This window comes from Culex pipiens, chromosome 2 (assembly GCF_016801865.2).
Source record: "Culex pipiens pallens isolate TS chromosome 2, TS_CPP_V2, whole genome shotgun sequence".
Taxonomy (NCBI): Eukaryota; Metazoa; Arthropoda; class Insecta; order Diptera; family Culicidae; genus Culex; species Culex pipiens.
The window spans coordinates 166,156,269-166,177,277 of NC_068938.1; the positions used below are offsets into that span (position 1 = coordinate 166,156,269).

Sequence of the window (21,009 nt, forward strand, 5' to 3'; positions counted from 1 at the left end):
TGGGCATACCAAAGGCACCAAAAATGTTTCAGCCGGATTAAAAAATACAAAAAAAATCGAATGACCGAAATCTCAGAGTATTGCTCAAATGCGAAAAAAGACATGTTTTTTCAATAATTTGCAGCCTGCAATAGTGAAGCGATGTAAATTTGGTGTCAAAGGTACTTATATGTAAAATTGAACGCCCGATTTGATGGCGTATTAAAAATTCCAAGAAAAAAAGTATGTTTCATCGAAAAAAAAAAAACACTAAAAAACATTTTAAAACTCTGCCATTTTCCGTTACTCAACTGAATTTTTTTTGGAACATGTCAATTTAAGGGAAATTTAATGTACTTTTCAAATTTACATTAACCCTGAAGGGTAATTTTTTAATTTAGAACAAAATTATTCATTTAAAATTTTGTGTTTTTTCTAACATTTCAGGATTATTTTTTAGAGTGTTAGAATGTTTTAAAAAGTTGTGAAGCAGACAATTACAAAAAAATGATGTGTAAACAAAAGGTGACCCGCGACAGACACGGACGATGAAGCAAAGAAAAAAGCGAAAAGCAAAAAGTACCTTTTTCAAAACTTTTTTTTTCATAAAATAGGCCACCTTTTGTGTGAGTTGGTAGAGATTTACCCTATGAGAAAGGCAAAAAGTGAATTTTCAAAACTGAAACCAAACCTGGAATTTTCTACAATACTGATGACTTGATGACTCTGAACTCTGAAAACAAACTTTAGTTGCAATATTAGTAAGAGACAGTTTTTTTCGACACATCATAATTATCCAGTAATTAAGTCTTGATTTGATCTATTTAAATTGAACTCATTAAGAGCTTATTCACAAATGGAGCAAAGTCACTGTGTTTTATATAATTGTGAACTCAGGACAAAAAAGACGCTTTAAATGAAAAGCCATCAACGTAATGCTTTAACCAGAAGTCTGGCTAAATAGCTAATACTTTTGAATAATTTACCAATACTTCTTATATAAGAGGTGTGCAAACAGTGGTTTCTGTAACGCAATTCTCCATGTATCTTGTTGGTGTTGGGTTGATATTTGGTTGACATTTAAATAAATACGAAACCCACTGGAAATGAAGTTTACAATTGAAACCAACTTCAAACTATTAAATTTCGTTAGATTTTTGGGTAAGTCTGTGATTTCACACCAACTCAGCTAAAGTTATTTCCTTTCCAGTGATGCAATACTTCTCAAAGGACAACTTTTGCACTGTCATTTACCATGATCAAATGCAGAACTCCAGACAATGTGAACTCTTTGGTGCAGTAAATCAAGCTATTTCCTACGAGCAATTACCAGTTATTAGGATTGCTACCGGAACTGGCATGGAACAAGCTCACCTTGAGCTGGCAATCGAACTTGGATGTCAAGTATTGTGTAAGATGTTGTGTAATAATAATTGGTGCAATTTTATGTGTTTTCAGTCGTACATAACAATCACAGAAGGAGTAAACTCATTTTTCGACATTAAAATCGCCGTTAAGGATCGTACGAGTCAACGAAGGCGTGATAGATTATTTTTGATTTTTGTCGAAAAAATGTCCAACCTCGAAAACAATCGGTTTTCAGAAGAAGCATTTAACTGTTGAGTGACTTGAAATTTCTCATAAGAAATTTTTGTCAAAAATCTTAATTAATTTCAGTTTATCCAAATTTGTGGTTTATGACACCTTCGAAAAATCTTGAAAACGGATTCGATTTCTACACTCAAAACTTCACGAATGCAGGCTCGACAAAGCTTTACCAAGAAAATAGTTTCAATGTAGAGAAATCATACTTCACGTCGAACGCCAGCTTGTTCTACGACAAACTCTCCAATTTGTGCGGAAGGTCCATCCGAACGGGGATAGTGGACTACGTCCCGTACGGTACTACTGAATTTGTTGGCGCCAACAGAGGAAATGTTGACGCTGTGAACTCTAGCCTGTCGAAAGAGTTACATACTGAGGGATTCGAAGGTACTTTGATTGTGGAGTTCTGCAAGTTTTTCAAGTGCAATCTTAAGGTGTGGCCTTGTGAGTATCATTCTAAGTTTTAACTAGATCTTGAAATTCATTGAACTAATTTCAGTTGGACCTGATAACTGGGGATACATAAATGATACCGAAAACGGTGAAGGAATGCTTTTTTCGCCGTTAAACAAAAAGACGGAGATTATCATTTCTTCCATTTACTATCAGTGGTACGTACCAAAATGAAGTTTAAAAAATTCTTGCAAACCAATTTCAAATCCATTTAAGGATATGCCAGTTTCTGGACTACAGCAGTCCAATTGCTTATTCATCGATATTGATATTGGTCCCAAGGGCAAAACTCTTGCCAACCGTGTTGACACCGCTGTATCCGTTCGATCCCTCACTATGGCTTACGATATTCATATCATTAATAGGGATGACGGTAGTTCACTACGGTATCAGCACACTGAATCTGTTTGGATCACCAAAACCTCGGTTTGAAAAGTCAATCTTTGATATGATCTCCATTTACTTGGACCAAGCGATCATACACAAGTACTGGCAACGACTATTCATATCATTAATAGACAATTACTAAACGATCAACTTTCAGCAAAAGCTCCTTGTCGTACCAAATACTAATATCAAGCGTACTTCTGTCCGGAGTTGTGCTTAGCAATTCTTACTCAGGAGGACTCGCAAGCGTTCTGACCGTTCCAAGATATGGCAAATCCCTTGACACCATCCACGACTTCGCCCAGAGCCCGTACCGCTGGGGAATTCCAGCAATCGCTTGGGTTCTAGCAATCGTTGATGCAGAATCAGTTTGGATCCTGTAACATCTTAACAAACCAAACCAAACTCATCCCAAATTTTGCAGGTCGATCTCAAAACCGTCGTCAAAAAGTTTGACGTCATTCCGGACGAAGAAAACTTCTACCACCGCACCCTATCCGGGGACTTTGGCGTCGGAATCGAATTCCTCAACAGTCAAAAGATAACCGTCGGGCCGTACATCCGCGAGGACAACGTGCACCTGTTTGAGCTACCCAAGGAGATGTTGTACTACAGCTACACCACGGTTGCAGCCCAGCGGGGCTGGCCCGTAATGGAGCAGTTGAACCACTTCATCCTGATGGCCAACCAACACGGACTGGTGCTGCACTGGGAAAGGCGAGCTCTGCGCAAGAATCAGAGCACCAGGATGGAGGTGGCGCTGGATCCGACGATTTCCAGACGGCAGCAGGACGAGGTGGTTCAAGTGCTGACTGTGGAACATATTTTTGGGCCGATTTTTATTCTGCTTGTTGGAGCTGCTTTTGCGACTGGGATATGGGTCATTCCAGGTCAACTGAGTACACTTTTGGACTCGACCTTCACCGATTTGGACCAAACTTAAAGGGAACGTTTATCTATCGATAGTTAACAGAAATCCCAAGTTTGGTGCTGATTGGGCCATCCCTCTATTTTTGGCACCGCCCTCTTTTTTGGCGATTTTCTAAAAAACTTTTTTTTCTTTTAATCATAACTTTGCAACTATTTGAGCAAAAGACTATCTACAGGTTGCATTTTATAGAAAATTGTCCAAAAAATTCGATAAAAATAAAATTTTAACCCTTAAATGCCCACTAATATTGAATTTTAACGTTTTATGTATAAAACATCAGTTTTGACCAATTGATTATATTTTTATTTGTTTTATTTTATCACCATCGTGTTCCCCGGACAATTTTACATAATAATCAATGTAGACTTCAAACTAAAATGAACTATTCACGAGATACAGCGATTTTACTGAAAAAAGTTTGATTTTGCGCAGCACTCGGAAGTTCATGGTGTACTTTTCAACAAAAAGGAATGAATCTCGCATAATTCGGTTTTTATATGTGAGAAACTTATTTCGGATTTGAATTCATAGGACAGAGTGCAGTGCAAAATCAAACTTTTTTCAGTAAAATCGCTGTATCTCGCCAATAGTTCATTTTAGTTTGAAGTCTATATTGATTATTATGTAAAATTGTCCGGGGAACACGATGGCGATAAAATAAAAAAAATAAAAATATAATCAATTGGTCAAAACTGATGTTTTATACATAAAACGTTAAAATATAATATTAGTGGGCATTTAAGGGTTAAAATTTTATTTTTATCGAATTCCTTGGACAATTTTCTATAAAATGCAACCTGTAGATAGTCTTTTGCTCAAATAGTTGCAAAGTTATGATTAAAAGAAAAAAAAGTTTTTTAGAAAATCGCCAAAAAAGAGGGCGGTGCCAAAAATAGAGGGATGGTCCAATCAGCACCAAACTTGGGATTTCTGTTAACTATCGATAGATGAACGTTCCCTCCAAGTTTGGTCCAAATCGGTGAAGGTCGAGTCCAAAAGTGTACTCAGTTGACCTGGAATGACCCATATTTGTGTTGGAGTTTATGTGGCATTCGGTTTGTTTGGGGTTTGAAAGTTTGAAGAAGTATGGAAAATTATTTTAACTTATAAAATAATTACAACAAAATGTTGACCCCTAAGATAGTCAAATTGAAACTAGAAATAAGTATGATAAAATAGTGTTTTTTTTTCTCAAATTTAGTCATTTGTTTTAAGGGTTTTTATTGAAATGACAATCTATCTCACGTAGACACTTGAAATTTTGATTTTTTCTTAGTTAAAATCTGGGTGGTGAATAGAGAGAATGCGTAACGTGATTTTCGAATGATCCCACTTTGTTTACAGCTACAAAGTATAAGGCTGTTCAAGCACAAGTATGACTTATTTCTTACTGGTAAATTAGCTGTTTTTTATTCAGTGGTATGTGTTTTATTTTGTCTAGTTTTTGACATTTTTGCTGAAAAATTGTGTATGTTTTCATGCTTCGATCGGTTAGAAGTGGTTTTTCTTTTTTACGGGTGACGAAGAACTGCGTCGAGAGTGTCATTCTGCGATGTCGCAGATAAATTCCCTGACTGAAGCTGATCCAACAAACAGAGAAGATTTTCACTAAACCAGCACATTTTCAAACGGAATCAAATAATTTAGACAGCTTCTAGTTGAATACAACCGCAACGACTCCATAAACAACTTCCATTCATAATTAAAAAAAAAAATGAAGATCTCGCTCTCAACTTTCTTAAGATTTCTTGACTTCAGCTTCAGGTCCTCAAAGCCACAATTTTTAATGATCGATAACAATACTCTCTACTTTTGGCGAACAGTAAATTGGTTCCACTTTGACAGTTCAAAATTGAGGCCGTTTTGCGAACCACTATTCAGCACCCAGGTTAAAATGTTAACTTTCCATTCAAAATTGAAAAACAATATTTTAGGTTGGTCTTTTTACCAATTAATCGAATAGTGCAGTCTAAACTAAAATATATTGTAAATATTTGAAAATATCTAGACTTTTTTTTATTAGGTCAATGTCCATCAGAGCAAGCGGGATACATTCTATTCAATGTTAACATTTGTTTATAGCACTTAATAAAAAAAAGTCATCATATGTTTCTTTTGAATGAATTTTCATATTCATATGGTGTCTTCAGAAAAGTTGGATATAATGAGCGCAATTCAGAAAAAATAGTCACATACTTGCCTTCTATCGGATGGTAAAGTAAAACGTCGGCACGGTGCTCAAAATACCGTTATTATGAAAAAAATATGCAATCCGAAATTTGGGGTCTATCGATTCCTTACAGCATAGGGCACATCTGTGCAAAAAATAAAAACATTCGCTGATGTAGTTTTCGAGATACAGCCCTTTTAAGATGTTACATCTGATTTTCAAAAAGAAAACCAAAACAATCTATACAATTTTAGCATTTCAAAGAATATGCAATTTAAAATAATGATGTTTTTTGCTTCATCTGACTGTCAAATATCTCTGAGCCAAGTTTCAGATGGTTTGCTGATGTAGTTCTCGAGATACAGCCATTTTAAAATGTTATTTCCGACTTTTTCAAAGAATATCTATAGAATCAATACAATTTCAGCACTTTAAAGAATATGCATTTCGAGATAATGATGAATTTTGCTTTATATGACTGTCAAGTATCTCTGAACAAAGTTTCAGAAGGTTTGCTAATGTAGTTCTCGAGATACAGCCATTTTAAAATGTTATTTCCGACTTTTTCAAAGAATATCTATAGACGTCGGTATATTTGCGTAAAAGAGGTTTTGGGTGACACCACCAGAAACTTGCAACAGAGACCACAATAGACCCGGGGGTCGTTAACACTTAAACTCCCAAGCTCGAGAAAAAGGGGAAATTTGTATGGAAATGGCTTGAGAGTTCAGAAGTTAAAGTGGATTGCTTTCTTTTTGTTTATTCACACACATAAAATTATACCTTTTTTTTAATTTTTAATTGGGCTAATCAAAAAAAATATTTGTTTTTACACAGATATATGTATGAATGAAAAAAATAACAATTCTAACAATGAATTTTCTGAAATATTAATATTTTATTCAAAAAATAAATCAAAATTATGTTGTGAATACAAAGAGACGAGTTGTTCCTTTTAATTCCGCTATATATTTTTAATATCTTGACAGATACGTATTTCGTCTACTACTTGCAGACTTCATCAGTGTTCTGTTCTCGACTTCGACTTCTCGAGTCGGGAACAGAACACTGATGAAGTCTGCAAGTAGTAGACGAAATACGTATCTGTCAAGATATTAAAAATATATAGCGGAATTAAAAGGAACAACTCGTCTCTTTGTATTCACAGTAATGCATTCTGCTAAAACGCTCAACCAAACCACAAAATTATGTTCATTCTCAACTCTTTCCAAACAACTGTTTTCATATTTTTTTCTGATAAAACGCACCGTTTTCAAACTATGGTCATTTAAGGGTGAAAAATATGGTTTATATAAAGGACTTTTCTATTGCAAATAAAGCTTTAGAAAACTAAACTCAGAAACAGTGTACTTTATCAAAAAAAATCAAAAGTTCTCTTCCATTGCAAGTTATTTGTTTTGCCGCAGTGTCAATTTTTCGCAAAAAACACCTTTTCCAGAAAATCATGACTCAAATAGTTCTTGCCTTTGGTGAGCCATACATTAAAAATTGTTTTTTTTTGTTCCCTCAAACACATCCAATATAAAAGAAATCAAAAATAGTGTTTCGAATAATTCACGCATTAGTGACAAAAGGCTATTTAAAAATCAGTAACCATTTTCAACCGCCCTGGTAACATTTTTAAACTTACAGGTTTTACCATACGGCCTAAATAGGCTTTAATAGCATACTTAAAACCTAAAATGTTACTAGGGTGTGCCCCTTGTTTCATAAGGTCCTAACTAATACTTCGTCGCTGTCGTGCTAACTTGCCGCACGTGCATTTTGGGTCCAAATTGAGTTAAGAAGGCCATTTTGTGCAGCTCACAATGCCTCACCTTTTGACCTTCACAGATCCCCAAAATTCGATTTTAATCCTGAGATATTCAATGAAAACCGAAAAAAAAACTCCGTGCATTGTTGTCACTTTTCATATGAAAGAAGTTTCAATCTTGTTACTCCCAGAAAATTGATGTAAATGCGACAACTGGCCAAAGGGATTTCATGTCAGAACGCGTTTGACGCACGTACAAGTTAGACAACCAACTTCAACCAAACTTCGGGACAATGCATAGAATGATCAACCAAACAAAACGTGTTTGTTATTGTTTACATTGCGTGCTTTCGTTTTTGTTTATTCATGGTGAAACATTGAAACGCGATTTTTTCGAAACGTCCAAAAGTGACGTACGACAAGATAGCACGACAGCGTCGAAATAGTAGAAAAAGTGAACAATTCTGTTTAGTTGCCTGTTGAATGTTTCAATGGAGTGCAAAAAGAAAATATAATGAGCAGATTGATAAAGTATGCCGATCTGATACTATCTGTAACAATTATTGAAATGATTTGATACACATGACCTTTCTTTAGAAAAAGCTGCTTATGCTGATGTCATGCTTTCTGAACTCATATGCCATTTGCTTGATGCTAAATTTTAGACGTTTGTTAAACAAATCTCAAAAATAAAAACAAAATTCAATCGAAAAACATATTGAAACATTTTTTTTTTTGAAAATTTTCTTCTTTAAAATAAAAGATATCATCCTACACTAAAATGAGAGACTCGCGTCATTTATTGATTACGCATTACGTTTTGATGAATATAATTTATCTTAATAAGTCTTTAAGGCAACTTGTCAGTAGTGGAACAGTGGGCGCGTTTAAAAGAGCAACTTACAAGAATTGACTACGAACAATAAATGTAACTGATAGTCAAAGATATTGAAAGTCAAAGATGTAGAGCAAAGATATAAGTATCACTAACAATCAATCGTATTGCCGAGTCATTTCCAAGTACAGAGTGTTCCATAAAAGTTGTGCTTGAGACTGCGTGGGAGTTAGATATGAAGATGATTTCACCGGTTGAAGTCAGTGTTCATTTATTCAAGCTTTTAAATTTTCTTAGTAAGAGAAAACGCTTCTATCTACTTGATTGGCATGGTTTAACTAACTAGTTAAATATTTCAGTCCCAAAATTATTTTTGGAAGACAACTACTGCACAGTAATTTATTACGATCAAAACTTAGACAATGAGTGCAATATTCAGTGTCAGTTTTGTTCTGCAGCTGAGCAAGAGTTGCTCCTTCATCGAATTCCAACTGTTTGGATTGCAGCTGGAATGGATCACGTGGAGGCACAATTTAAAAATGCAATAGAAATTGGATGCCAGGTGTCGAATCAATCTTGGAGTCTTGAACTTTGGATAAAATATTATTTTTTTCGCAGTCTTACATGACATTCACTGATAATCCAACAAGCTTTTTAGAAATGAAGCTATACCTTAACGAACGAACTGCGCAACGAATTCGCGATACAAACTTTCTCATGTTTTACGAAAATGTGACCTTGCTGAATAGTAATCGCGTCTTCAGAGAAGCAATGAATTGTTAACATCAAAGACCCATTTTAGAATTCTTTAAAAAAGGTTGAATTTATTCTAGATTTCCCAAATTTCTGGATTGTAACACCTTCCAAATCACTCGGATACGAGATTTTCACTCAAAACTACTCTACGAAGGATTCGTCACAACTCTCGTCTGAGAATAGTTTTGATATTTTGAAAGCATCAAACTCGTCGACATTTTCGGATAAAATATTTGATTTGGGTGGACGGGACGTCAACGTGGGGGTTGTCGACTACGGTCCGTACTGTTTGACGGAAAATGTTGGTGAAAATCGGGGGAATGCGGACGCCTTCAACTCTACGCTGAGAAAGGAACTCCAGATCGAAGGTTTGGAGGGAAATTTGATTATCGAGTTTTGCAAACTGAGGAACTGTACCCTTAAGCTGCTACCTTGTGAGATTTCTCGTAGAAGATATATTGGCTGGTAACACTGCCTTTTACAAGTCTTGAAGAAAATCCTCATCAAATATTCTTTTGAAAACTCAAATTAATGCCTTTTTGTGATGATTAGTTTTGCAAGCGAATTCCTTAAGAATCTTATGAGGGCAGTGTTGCCAGCGTTTACAAAACAAGGTCTAATTTGAACTGCTTTCCAGTTGGACCGGACAACTGGGGCTACATCGACGAGAACGGAACTGGCGATGGAATGTTGTACGCGACATACCTGAAAAAGACGGAGCTATCGATTTGCTGTACCTCTTTCGATTGGTACTTAATTCAGCTTCAGATCACAAATGATTCTTAAACCTTCCATTTTCAGGGTCAAAGACATTCTCGACGGCAGTCAATCGATCGCTTACTCGTCCATGAAGATCTTGGTTCCACGAGCGAAACTACTGCCGACCTACCTTACTCCGGTCTATCCTTTCAGTTCCAAGTTGTGGATATCGATTTTCGTAACGTTGACCTCCATGACCGTTGTACTCCACGGTATTACGGCGCTAAACTCTTTTCGAGATGCTCTGGACCAGCCTGCGTTTGTGAAGTCCATCTTCGATACGATCGCGATCTTCTTGGATCAGGGAATCTTTTTAAAGTGAGTAATTCTAGTCACACTGCGAGACGACCAAATCCGGCTACAAACTTCACATCTTTCCAGCTTATCAACCCACTCCTATCGTAGTCTCATTTGCTTTATAATGCTGTCCGGAGTCGTGCTCAGTAACTCCTACTCTGGTGGCCTTGCAAGTGTCCTCACTATTCCAAGATTCGAAAAATCACTGGATACGATCCATAACTTCGCCTTAAGCCAGTACCGGTGGGCAGCACCTTCAATCGCTTGGACCTTCACCATAGCTGACGCAGAAACGGTTCGACTCAATACCTTACAAAACCTTCAAACAACCTAACCTCAAACCCCCCCGTTCCAGCCCGACCTCCAAGCAGTGGTCCGCAAAATCGAGGTCATCGCCGACCCGCAGCAACTCTACCAACGATCCCTCCGCGGCGACATCGGCATCGGCATCGAGCTGCTCAACAGCCAAAAGTTCTACGTGGGACCGTACGTCCGCGAGGACAACGTGCACCTGTTCGAGACGCTGAAAGAAATCACCTACTACGACTACACGGCCGGAGTGTCCCAGCGGGGCTGGCCCCTGATGGGGTACTTTAACAAGTTTGTGCTCGAGGTGGTCCAGGGAGGGTTCCTGATCTACTGGGAGCGGGAAATGCTGCGCAAGTTTCAAAGCAATCGGCTCGCGTTGGCACTGGAACCGATCATAACGGGTCGGCGGCCGGACGTGGTCGTGCAGAGGTTGGCCGTGGGTCACATTTTGGGACCGCTGTATTTGCTGTTTATTGGGACTGCGGTTGCGGCCGTGGTGTTTGTGCTGGAACTGGTTTGGTATTCGGCTAAAGGGTATCGGAAGGATCGTCGAGTTAGTTCTTGGGAGTAGCGTGTAGAGGATTGCTATGGTTAGACTAATTAGTAAAATGTTCCTGCAGTTTCCAAATCTGCCCTTAGAATTGATAACACTCAAAATTCTTAAATTAACTTACAAGCCTTTTCTAAATTGCTTCATCTATTTAGTAAATAAAAGAAGATCCATAGGCTCAAATCCTGTCGAATGCTTCAAGAATGTGTTTGGAAAATGGATTACCGTTCTGTAACTCGACAAGCTTGCCTGAATAAAACCGAAAAAGGATGTATTCAAAGAGTTTTTTAATCAATAGTGGACACTCTAGCAGAGTCGACGAGCATGCTGATGTGGCAATTACGCAAAACATGGGGAAATCTTTGTTAAATGCAAATAAATTGGATTTTTATGGATCCCGAAATTTCCTAAATCTTTATGAAAGACGAAATTTTTGTGAAGTCGTAAAATCAGACATTTGCGTGGGCGGAGAAAAACATTGTTTTTGCGTGTTGTTCTACCATAATCCTCACGAAATTCATGCTTGATCAAAAATAGTTGGTTTCAACCAGAACTGTGAAGTCGGAAAGCTTTAGAAGCGATTCTAACTTCAGCTTCTGAAAATCCTGCGACTCCAACTCTGATTTACGGAGATTTAGCGTTTACAACTCTGGATCTGACTCCAACTAAAGCTCCAACTCCAGTTTTTGAACATTTAGCAGCCCCGAATCCGGATTTGCTGACACCGACTTCAAAAGTATCCCGCTTTACAGACTTCGACTTTGACTCCCTTATTTTGACATTCTTTTGACACTTAAAAAAATCGAAACAAACTTTTCTCATGCATAAAAAAGAGAGTTAAGGATGATGCAAAATCTGGTACCGCAGATATATTTTACTCAAGATTATAGTGTCAAACACATTTTCAAAAATCACTTTTCGATAAAAAAAAATCAAATTTTCATTAGAAAATTTAACTACAGAGCAATTCCAGCCCAACAAAGGAGTTTCAAGTACTTTTTTACTCGACCTTCTCCGATATCAACGGAACTTTATAGACTGTTTTATCCTGAGCTTATATAAGCCATCTTTTGTAAATGAAGCTAGCTGCAGTCGAGAATGCCATTTGCGAAGGGCGTAAGTTATTAAATATAATTGCATTTTGTATATTGGTCAAAGACAAACTTATAGGAATTTTGACGGAAACTTCTGAAAAAAGTACACTGAAAGAAAAATAAGTGTCACTATTTTTATTTTTTAGTTGAACATTCAAATTTAAGGGTGCACAGTAGGCCGTCCCAAAAAATGAAAAGTTGTCAAATCTTCTGTGCTCACCCCTATAATGATAGATTAGGATGTCAGGAACAATGTTTTCATACAACAAAAAATTCCCAAAAATGGTTTACAACTCGCGCGCGGAGCTTAAATGAAAAAAGTGCATTTTTCGAGCATTTCTCAGAAATGCGCGTAACAACCATACTAAAGTCATTCAAATTTGGTCGCCTTGGGCTTCAAGTTATAGTTTAATGTCCCCTGAACAAATTCCTGTACAGACATAGTCCATAAAAGCTTGTGTTTGGGCATGGCAGGGCGTTTTAGGGAGAAAAAATTGTATTTTTTAGCCAAAAAATTTCAAAAATCACTCCCCAAAACGAGCCAAAAAATTTTGCGGCCAAAACTAATGCATTCAGTTTATAAGAAATTTTACGGAGATCATTTTGCTTTTTTTAACATTCAATTTATGTCCACGCAAAGCCGAGATATTTGCATTTTAGTGAACGAAAAGTGACGAATTTTCAAAATTCTTGGTATCAAAGCGTTTTTAGCATATAAACATTGGCTACTATGATTACAAACGGGAAGGCATACATTTTGGAAATGTGTATTTTGCTCGCTCAAAAACGATTTGTTAATAATATTTCATGAAAAAACATGAGATTTTCTCACAATGTGACGTAAACGACATATTTATAAGTACTGCTCTGTGCTCTTTTCGATATGAACAAATAAATCTCTTATGGGTAACTTTTTTTTGAAAAACTAAGTTATTTTATAAATGATTATTTTTTCATTCGAATTTACATACATAAAAAAATCACGTTACCAGCTTGGAGATATGAACTTTAATAAAATTTATTTTGATTTATGATTATTTGTCGCTTACGTCACATTGTGAGAAAATCTCATGTTTTTTCATGAAATGTTATCAACAGATATCGTTTTTGAGCGAGCAAAATAAAAATTTCCAAAATATATGCCTTCCCGTTTGTAATAGTAGCCAATGTTTTATGCTAAAAACGCTTATATACCAAGAATTTTGAAAATACGTCACTTTTTGTTCACTAAAATGCAAATATCTCGGCTTTGCGTGGACATAAATTGAATGTTAAAAAAAGCAAAATGATCTCCGTAAAATTTCCTATAAACTGAATGCAACTGAATGCACATTTTTTGACTCGTCTTAGGGAGTAATTTTTGAAATTTTTTGGCTAAAAAATACATTTTTTTCTCCCTAAAATGCCCTGCCATGCCCAAACACAAGCTTTTATGGACTATGTCTGTACCGGAATTTGTTCAGGGGACATTAAACTATAACTTGAAGCCCAAGGTGATCAAATTTGAATGACTTTAGCATAATTGTTACTCGCATTTCTGAAAAATACTCGAAAAATGCACTTTTTCATTTTTGGGAATTTTTTGTTGTATGAAAACATTGTTCCTGACATCCTAATCTATCATTAAAGGGGTGAGCACCGAAGATTTGACAACTTTTAATTTTTTTGGGACGACCTAGTGCACAGCAACAATGGAAGTTGTTGTTTTCTTATTCCAAAATTGACAAACTTACGGACCCAATCCTGCAACAACGTAATTGTAAAAATAGTCAAACTTTGTTGTAAATTAATTTATGGACAGTACATTAGGGGATGAATAAAACAATATTTCGCTAGTACCCGCGGTTTTGAAGATACTAAAATATCTGTAACAAAAATCCGTGAGCAAAAGCTCTGGTTGATGTGCACTGTTAAAGGTGAGCAAACGATTTTCTCCGTTCATTTTTTTTTTTTTTTTTTTTTTTGTGGAGAAAGCCTAATATGCCTAATAAGAATCTCGGAAAATAGATGTTTGGAATTGAAAATCGAACCAATATTTTCCGGAATTATTCTAACTTTTTAAACATTGTTTGCTGGCCCTTATGAAATATGTTTAAATTGCTAAAAATTACATAATAATTTTTATAATTTGATAAAATGTTTAGTCTGTTTCTTTAGCAAGTTTAATTTTTTATCCAATAATAAATTTTGAAAATTTGGTTGACAATTTGAAAACTCTTCAAAAATCACAATTTAAAACAAAAGTGAAACAAATCTCCACATTTTGTACCGTCCTTAACCCTAGTGTGTATAATGATTTTGTTGGTACCCTTACATATAAACAATCAATAATAAAATAAAAATACTGGAATTAACCTTTAAATGATAAAAAGTCAAACAAAAACTTTGTTCCCTGTGCCTTTTTTTCTGGTAGGGTAGAGTATACTATAGTCACAGAGAACAGATGTACATCACTGAACAAGAAGCGTCGAAAAACGTGTGTAAAAATTTAAACCAAGATACGTTGAAAAGAGCTAGGGTGTGCATCATCCGCCTAGATAGCGCCACTTCAAAAATCATGATGACCTACAGTAGCAGAACGTTGGACCATCCATTCACTGCACAAAACATTCCGAACGAACGACATCAGACCAATGTCCGACTGTCCTTCATCGTAGGGGTACGATTTTACGCGCAAAAGAAAATAACAAAATCAGCTGTGAAGGTAAACAAAACGAAATCAGAGTTAACATGTGGAAAGGTACTATTTTAAGCTATCGTTCAAAAAAATAATTTTTAAACAAGTTTTTTGCTATGTTTTTTTAATGTTAATGCCTTTTTGCATTATTTGCAGTCAATTGAAATTGTACCTGAAGTAAATTTAGTTTATAAACGAGGAAAATGTTATTTTTCTGAGAAAATTATTGAGCCATTATACATTGTTAAGTCAAGTAATCTCAGCTGCGACGGTGGCGCCGCCAAGCGTATCCTTTACACCCTAATTTCTTTGATGCAAGATTGTATGCAACACATTTTGTGAGTGCTACAGTGTTTACACACAAGTTCGAGCCTAGATGTACATCTGTTCTCTGTGCTATAGTCATCAATGAGACACGGGGAACAATGATAAAATGGCTCTCACAAGTCGTAGTTTCAACCAATCAGGCTCATATTTGGGGGAAAGATGTATCAACTGGATACACGTCTGCTATAATAGTGGCTTTGGTTATGGACGCTCCCTTGAAAAGTTATACATAAATGTTTGATTCTGGGCTGTAAAAGTAAATTATGGACAAAAATACTTTTTCGCTCGTAGGCTGCCATTTACACCAAAACTAATATTTCTTCAAATTTTGCCTTAGAAAAACTTTCATGAAATTTTCTCCTCTACAACTTTGCCGGAGACACCAAAGCCCTACAACGTCATCCAACAAAGTTAGTTTTTGGTTGGCACTCTGAAAGGTCGTCACCTTGTATGGCAATAACTTCAATAGATTGTACATCAATCTATCAAGTACAACAACTTTTCGGAAGACACCATTTGGATAGGAGTTATTAATTTATTCCTCTTAATTTTGCCAATCCGAACACTGTGGCTTTAGTATGACCAGCCCACGAAATAGTAGGTATGGGTCTTTGCATAGAAAAACTGATGCAAAAATGTTTTTTGCAATCCCGCTGTGAAACTGTCAACTTTTCCTGTCCTTTTGGAAAACCGAAACGGCCTACTTTTCAGCACTGAAATGGGTACTGAAAAGTTGAACTTTTCAACACTAGCATCGAAAAGTAACCATTTTCAATGTTGTGTTGTTTTGAACGGTGAATTTACTTACACATGGATGTTTGACATAAAATTTCATTTAAAAAGCGTTTTTTCAATTGCCAAAAATGTTATAAGCAACTCGTTGCAAAACTTGATTTTTTCAGCACTCGTTGTATTTATCCAACACGGTATACCTCTTTGGATAAATGAATTTTTTTTTGCAACTTCTATTTTGACACTGAGAATGTATGGAAAAAGTTTTATTTGAATACAAAAAAAATATAAAGTTGAAAATCTTTAAATAATAGCGAAATTCTAGATAATTTCTCCATAGATTATTAGATTATTTTCTTATTTTAGTTCCCGGGCAGACGGTAATAACAAAATTCATGCCATTTCATTAACAAAAATTGTTAAAATAACAGAAAGTGTAATGGAATCTTCTTGAAAATCCATTTTTGCATAAGGGGTTAATAACAGATTATGTTATCATAAAGAAATTTGTTATTGGTCTGATATTGGTTGAAAGCCAAAACAACTTTGGAATAACATTCTCCAACTGTTATTAGGATGATCGGATTAGTTGTTAAAATAACAAAAAATAATAACAAAAATTTGTTCGAAATGTTACTAGTCTGTTACTGCAATAACAATCCAATAACAAAAAATTCATAACGACTAATAACAAATCTTGTTATAAAGTTATTGTGTTATTGGCCTAGTATTTTCAAATATCAAAAAATGTTATTACGAAGTTATTTCCGTCTGCTCGGGTTTAGCAAAAATCAAAAGAAGGTAGTAGTGAAATATGTTTTTTTTTTCTTTAATTCGTTTATTTTTTGTTTTTATAAATTTTCAGATTTTCTGTATATCTTTTGACAGCAAATTTAGGGTCTCTAGTCTCAATTCTATATGTTATTCGTGCGTTCATTTATGAAGAAAATCTCTTAGTTTTAATTCTGATGCGCTGTTTTTTTTCTATAGAAGCGTTTATTATTATTTAAGAATAACCTCAAATGCAAAAAATAAACAGTGATAAAACTAGTGATTTTGCAATGATTTTCAGTGTTGTGAACTCCATTTCCCCTCCTTGACTGGTCCGCCCCTCAAACCCTCCTCATGGTGCAATCCCGCGCCTCAATCTCGTCACAAACCTCCCAAAAGAGCGTGTTCATCGCCTCCAGCAGCAGCTCCGCGTACTTTTCGTCCTGCTTGGGAAACATCAGGATACAGCGGGCCGTCTCCTTGGCCAGACATTCCCGGCCCCGTTTGGGTCGCCTCGCCCGTTGCCGGTCAATTTCCAACCGCAGCACGTCGATGGCGGCCCGCGTCCGCGTTTCCACGTTCCGCTGGACGATGGCTCGGTACTTGAGCAGGTTCGTCTCGAGGAAGCGTTTTTGGCGCTGGGTCAGGTGGACCAGCGGGTGGTCCTCGGCGGAGATTAGACGCTCGGTGCGGGCCGCTATTGTGGAGGGGATTACGAGCTCTTCCGAGGATTCGGTCAGGTCTACGATGGAGTCGTCGGCTGAGGAGCCGACAAAGTGTTCCACTAGGGAGGTGGCCGAGGTGACCGGGGTTGGGGGACGGTTCCGGGTACGTTTGAAGGTTTCCTGTTCGGTTTGGTACTCGTCGACGATTTCGACTTCGCCGATTGAAACGCGATGACTTCCGGTGGGGCTATGCATGGAGGAGCGACGCCACTTGACGCTCCAGGGCCCGCACAGGACGGACATGCGTTGTTGGCGTTGCTCGGCGAGGATTCGCTCGCGCATGTTGACCGCGATCTGGCCGATGAACAGGCAGTTTGCGTCCACGGTGTGGGCTTTGATTTGGTCCATGATCTCGAGTAGGGCCTTGCCGGTGTAACGCACCGTTTGTCTGTCCAGCGGAAGCTGCTCCGACGGCATCGTGGTCAGATCGTGGATGTACTGCTTGGCCGTATCGATGATCTGGGTGCTACTGATCGTGGGGCTGATTGTTTCGTGGATGTTGTAGGCAAAATCAACCGCATGCCTAACGGAAGCTTGCGAAAGTCCGTGACTCAGGTGAGGCTGTCGCACTCTTATGGAGTTCCATGCCTTGAGCATCGCGTTGATCATGGCAGATTTGGATCGTTTGTTGTACCGGCTTGCCAGGTTGCGAGCCTTGCGCTGGGTCAGCTGACGCTCAAACTGCTCCTGTTGGGCCATCGACTTGAGCATTCGCCGCTCAACATTGCGCTGGTTTTCGTGCAGGAAGATCTCCAACTGGTGTTCGCGTTCTTCCTCCGCTTGTTGAGCCGATATGAACAGCATTTTGTGACGTTCTTTGGTCATGATCCGCTTTGACTCCAGCGTTCGCTTCTTCAGGATCGCCATCCGCTTCGTTCTGTACTGGTCTTTTTCACGCAGCTTTCGTCGCAATCGAAGACAGTAGCTGAAAGCAATCAAACATCATGTTAAATTCAACCCTTAAATGCCTCATCAAGCTTCAATTACGATTTCCTGGATGCCCTAAGCAACGCATTATTGTGCTTGACCTGAAGTGCCCGCAGGAAGCCGTCGTACAGAGTCATCCGTCTGTCCTTGCCCTTTGCCTCCCAGAATTGCTGCAATTGTCGGTTGTACTTGGCAATCGATTGAACAGCTCTGAGAATTGAACGGGAATTACTCATAAATTTATTCAAAATAAAAAAACGGAACTGACTTTTGCTTCTTAGCTTCTCGTAAGGCACGGCCATGACACCGGATTCGCTCGTGCTTGCCCTCAAAGTCGTAGTGCCGCTGGATGTGAAGGGCGGCCACGTGGTTGCGGTACTGTTGCCACCAGGTGCGATCCTGAAATTTAGGAGGAAGGAAATAATATCAAATCTTTTAGAAAGAAGAATCGATTGTCAGACTCAGTGTCCAAACTCACCAGCTTCTGAAACTCCTTCTTGATCCTATTTCTATGCAGCTTCCACAGGTAAAACCTAAACCGGTTGAACTCCAACAAAGAGCAAACCACATCGTCCCTATCGTCAACGAGCTCCTTCTCGACAATTTCCTAAAAGTTCAAAATCAAATTTCAAAAAAATCCCCATAAAATTTTAATCCCCAAATCTCGCATCTCACATCCTTAAACGCATCCACCTCGAAGTGCCCCCGCAGATGTTTATCGTGCAGCGCCATGTACCCGTACGACACATCGTGTCCCAACGGGTCACTCAGGTCAAACTCGCGCAGATCGTGCGGTTTATCCCACAGGTGCTCGCTGAGTTTTCCCCGCCGGAAAGCGGGCGGATGGACGGGGCATGCATTGGCGGGGAGTCTCCGATCTAGCGGAAGTTTTTCCCACTGGGGTAGTCCACCGAAGGCGGGACATGCTTCGGGGGGTTTCGGGATGGACTGCTCGAGCTTGGAGTAGGTCGTGGGACGGCGGACGTGCAGGAAGGACGTCATTTTGGGGGCGTTGAGATGGTGGTTCGAGGGTTTTGATGGGAACGAAATAAATGTGGATTGCTAGGATGAAACATTTTGCAGATTTTTTTGAAAATTAAGCTCGACTGAAAAAAGGCGTTGATTTTCAAGATTTCTTGATTTGTTTCGAGGTCCTATAAATAAAGGGTATACAGCCCATGTTCGCATAAATGTCCCATATGCAAAAACAGCAAGCTGAGAAAAACGCATTTGAAGTTTGTCCCATACAGAAGACTACGTGTTAAGTTTTCGCGAAAAACTGGATTTCCTCCTGATTTCTAGAATAAAGTATACTGGATGTTATAACGTCATGATTCGAAATCCGGACACTTAGTAGCATATCATTTTCGTTATAGCTGACAAAAAATCATGTAATAAGTTGGAAATGAAGAAATATCACTAGGATGTAGCATTAACAGTCAGTTTTAAGAGAGTGCATGCAAAATATGTCTTTTCTAACAATTTTTCATCAGAATTTGAAAATTAAAATGACTTGTTGTGCTTCGAATCCCGGACACTGATAAAAGCTGATTCGAAATCCGGACACTTTTGCTTCGAATTCCGGACACTCGTTTTTTCTAATGAATCGCACAAATTTGGAATGAAATGTTAGTGAATGGCATTCTTTAGATCTCAAATAAGCTGTTAACATCAAAACAATCGATATTTTATATAAAAAATTGCTAAGGAAATCAAAACCATAAATTTCTGCTTTGCCTTCCGGTGCTTCGAACGCCTATGAAATATTTCACGTGAAATGTTTCGCATTTTTGGTAATCGCATAATTTTATTTTATTTAATTGTTTTGACATTAACTACAGCGTTCAAACAAACTTTAAATGAAAGTTGATGTTAGAATTCATCAAATAACACAGTTTTGACATTCACAATGCGAACTTATATCCAAATAATTGATTAAACAAGATGAGGTGTCCGGGTTTCGAAGCGTCCGGGAATTCGAATCATGGCGTTAGGCTCTTTTGAAAGAGCACGCAATTTTGAACAAAACTGCATCAATAACTCGAAATCAATGAAAATGCATATGGGACATTTATGCGATCAGGGGCAGTATATAGCAAGGTATATAGGACCTTTAAAAAAACTAGAGATATGTTATATAAAAGATGAACTCTACAAACATCAGTCGGAACCCTGGTCTGACGAATCATTAAAAAAAAGACAAAAACATATTCCATTGAAATGTTATAAATCATGGCATTTATATACTTTGTCTAATGCCAATATCCCATTTTCCAGTGTTAATATATTAAAATGCTATGGTCCAACTTTTAACAGTCATTAAATAATATTCATTAAATTGTATGATTCTTTCGATTTTTTTTAATATTCTGAAATCAAGACTAACATTTCAAAAGGCCATAACATTGAATTTATGTCCCTTTAAAAATACGGATTTTTGGAAAAAGATTTCGTTGTGAACAAGTTTAATCTTTAAAAGATCTCATCAACACCTACAAATTTGCCGAAGACTGAATAAAAATTAGAAAATTAGAAAAATTGGTATGGGTAAACCGATGCCACAAAGTGGCTTCTTTGAGAAGACCCCTACACAGTTTGAGCCAAAAAAAGGCATAAACTCGCCCGATTTCGTAAAGAATTGCTTAGTTCGAAAAATTTAACATGCTTGGATTGTGAATAAATAAATAAAATGAGCACGTTTTGGTGCACACCATGCACACACATGGATATTTTGAATATCTTGCATGCAACTTTGCATGAAACATTTTCTTCTTTTCAATTTGCCTTTTTTGTAAAGGGTCTAAAAAAGATAGAGCATAATTAAAACAAACTGTTTTCTAAAGAATTAAATTCACAATATTTTTTTTCAGTCTTAGGCCATTGCAAATATTTTTTTTAATATGTGTAACCCCACCGGCTTTAAATTGATTTGAAAAATCAGGAAGCATTTT

The 21,009-nt window shown here is 37.4% G+C and overlaps 2 protein-coding genes across 2 annotated transcripts; one reads left to right on the plus strand and one right to left on the minus strand.

Moving 5' to 3' along the window:
• Positions 1–1,255: 1,255 nt before the first annotated feature.
• LOC120423067 (uncharacterized) lies at positions 1,256–10,826 on the plus strand. Its single transcript, XM_039586739.2, has 12 exons — positions 1,256–1,383; positions 1,438–1,597; positions 1,657–2,028; positions 2,084–2,195; positions 2,254–2,523; positions 2,582–2,792; positions 2,849–3,304; positions 8,952–9,324; positions 9,528–9,639; positions 9,692–9,967; positions 10,055–10,241; positions 10,302–10,826. Exons 1-12 carry the CDS (start codon positions 1,339–1,341, stop codon positions 10,824–10,826), a joined length of 3,099 nt encoding a protein of 1,032 aa, XP_039442673.2. The 5' UTR covers positions 1,256–1,338.
• Positions 10,827–16,743: 5,917 nt separating this feature from the next.
• On the minus strand, positions 16,744–19,115 carry LOC120423089 (uncharacterized). The gene is made up of 5 exons (XM_039586764.1): positions 18,734–19,115; positions 18,537–18,665; positions 18,327–18,457; positions 18,119–18,268; positions 16,744–18,056 (listed from the first exon to the last, which is right to left on the minus strand). Exons 1-5 carry the CDS (start codon positions 19,058–19,060, stop codon positions 16,748–16,750), a joined length of 2,046 nt encoding a protein of 681 aa, XP_039442698.1. The 5' UTR covers positions 19,061–19,115; the 3' UTR covers positions 16,744–16,747.
• Positions 19,116–21,009: the final 1,894 nt, after the last annotated feature.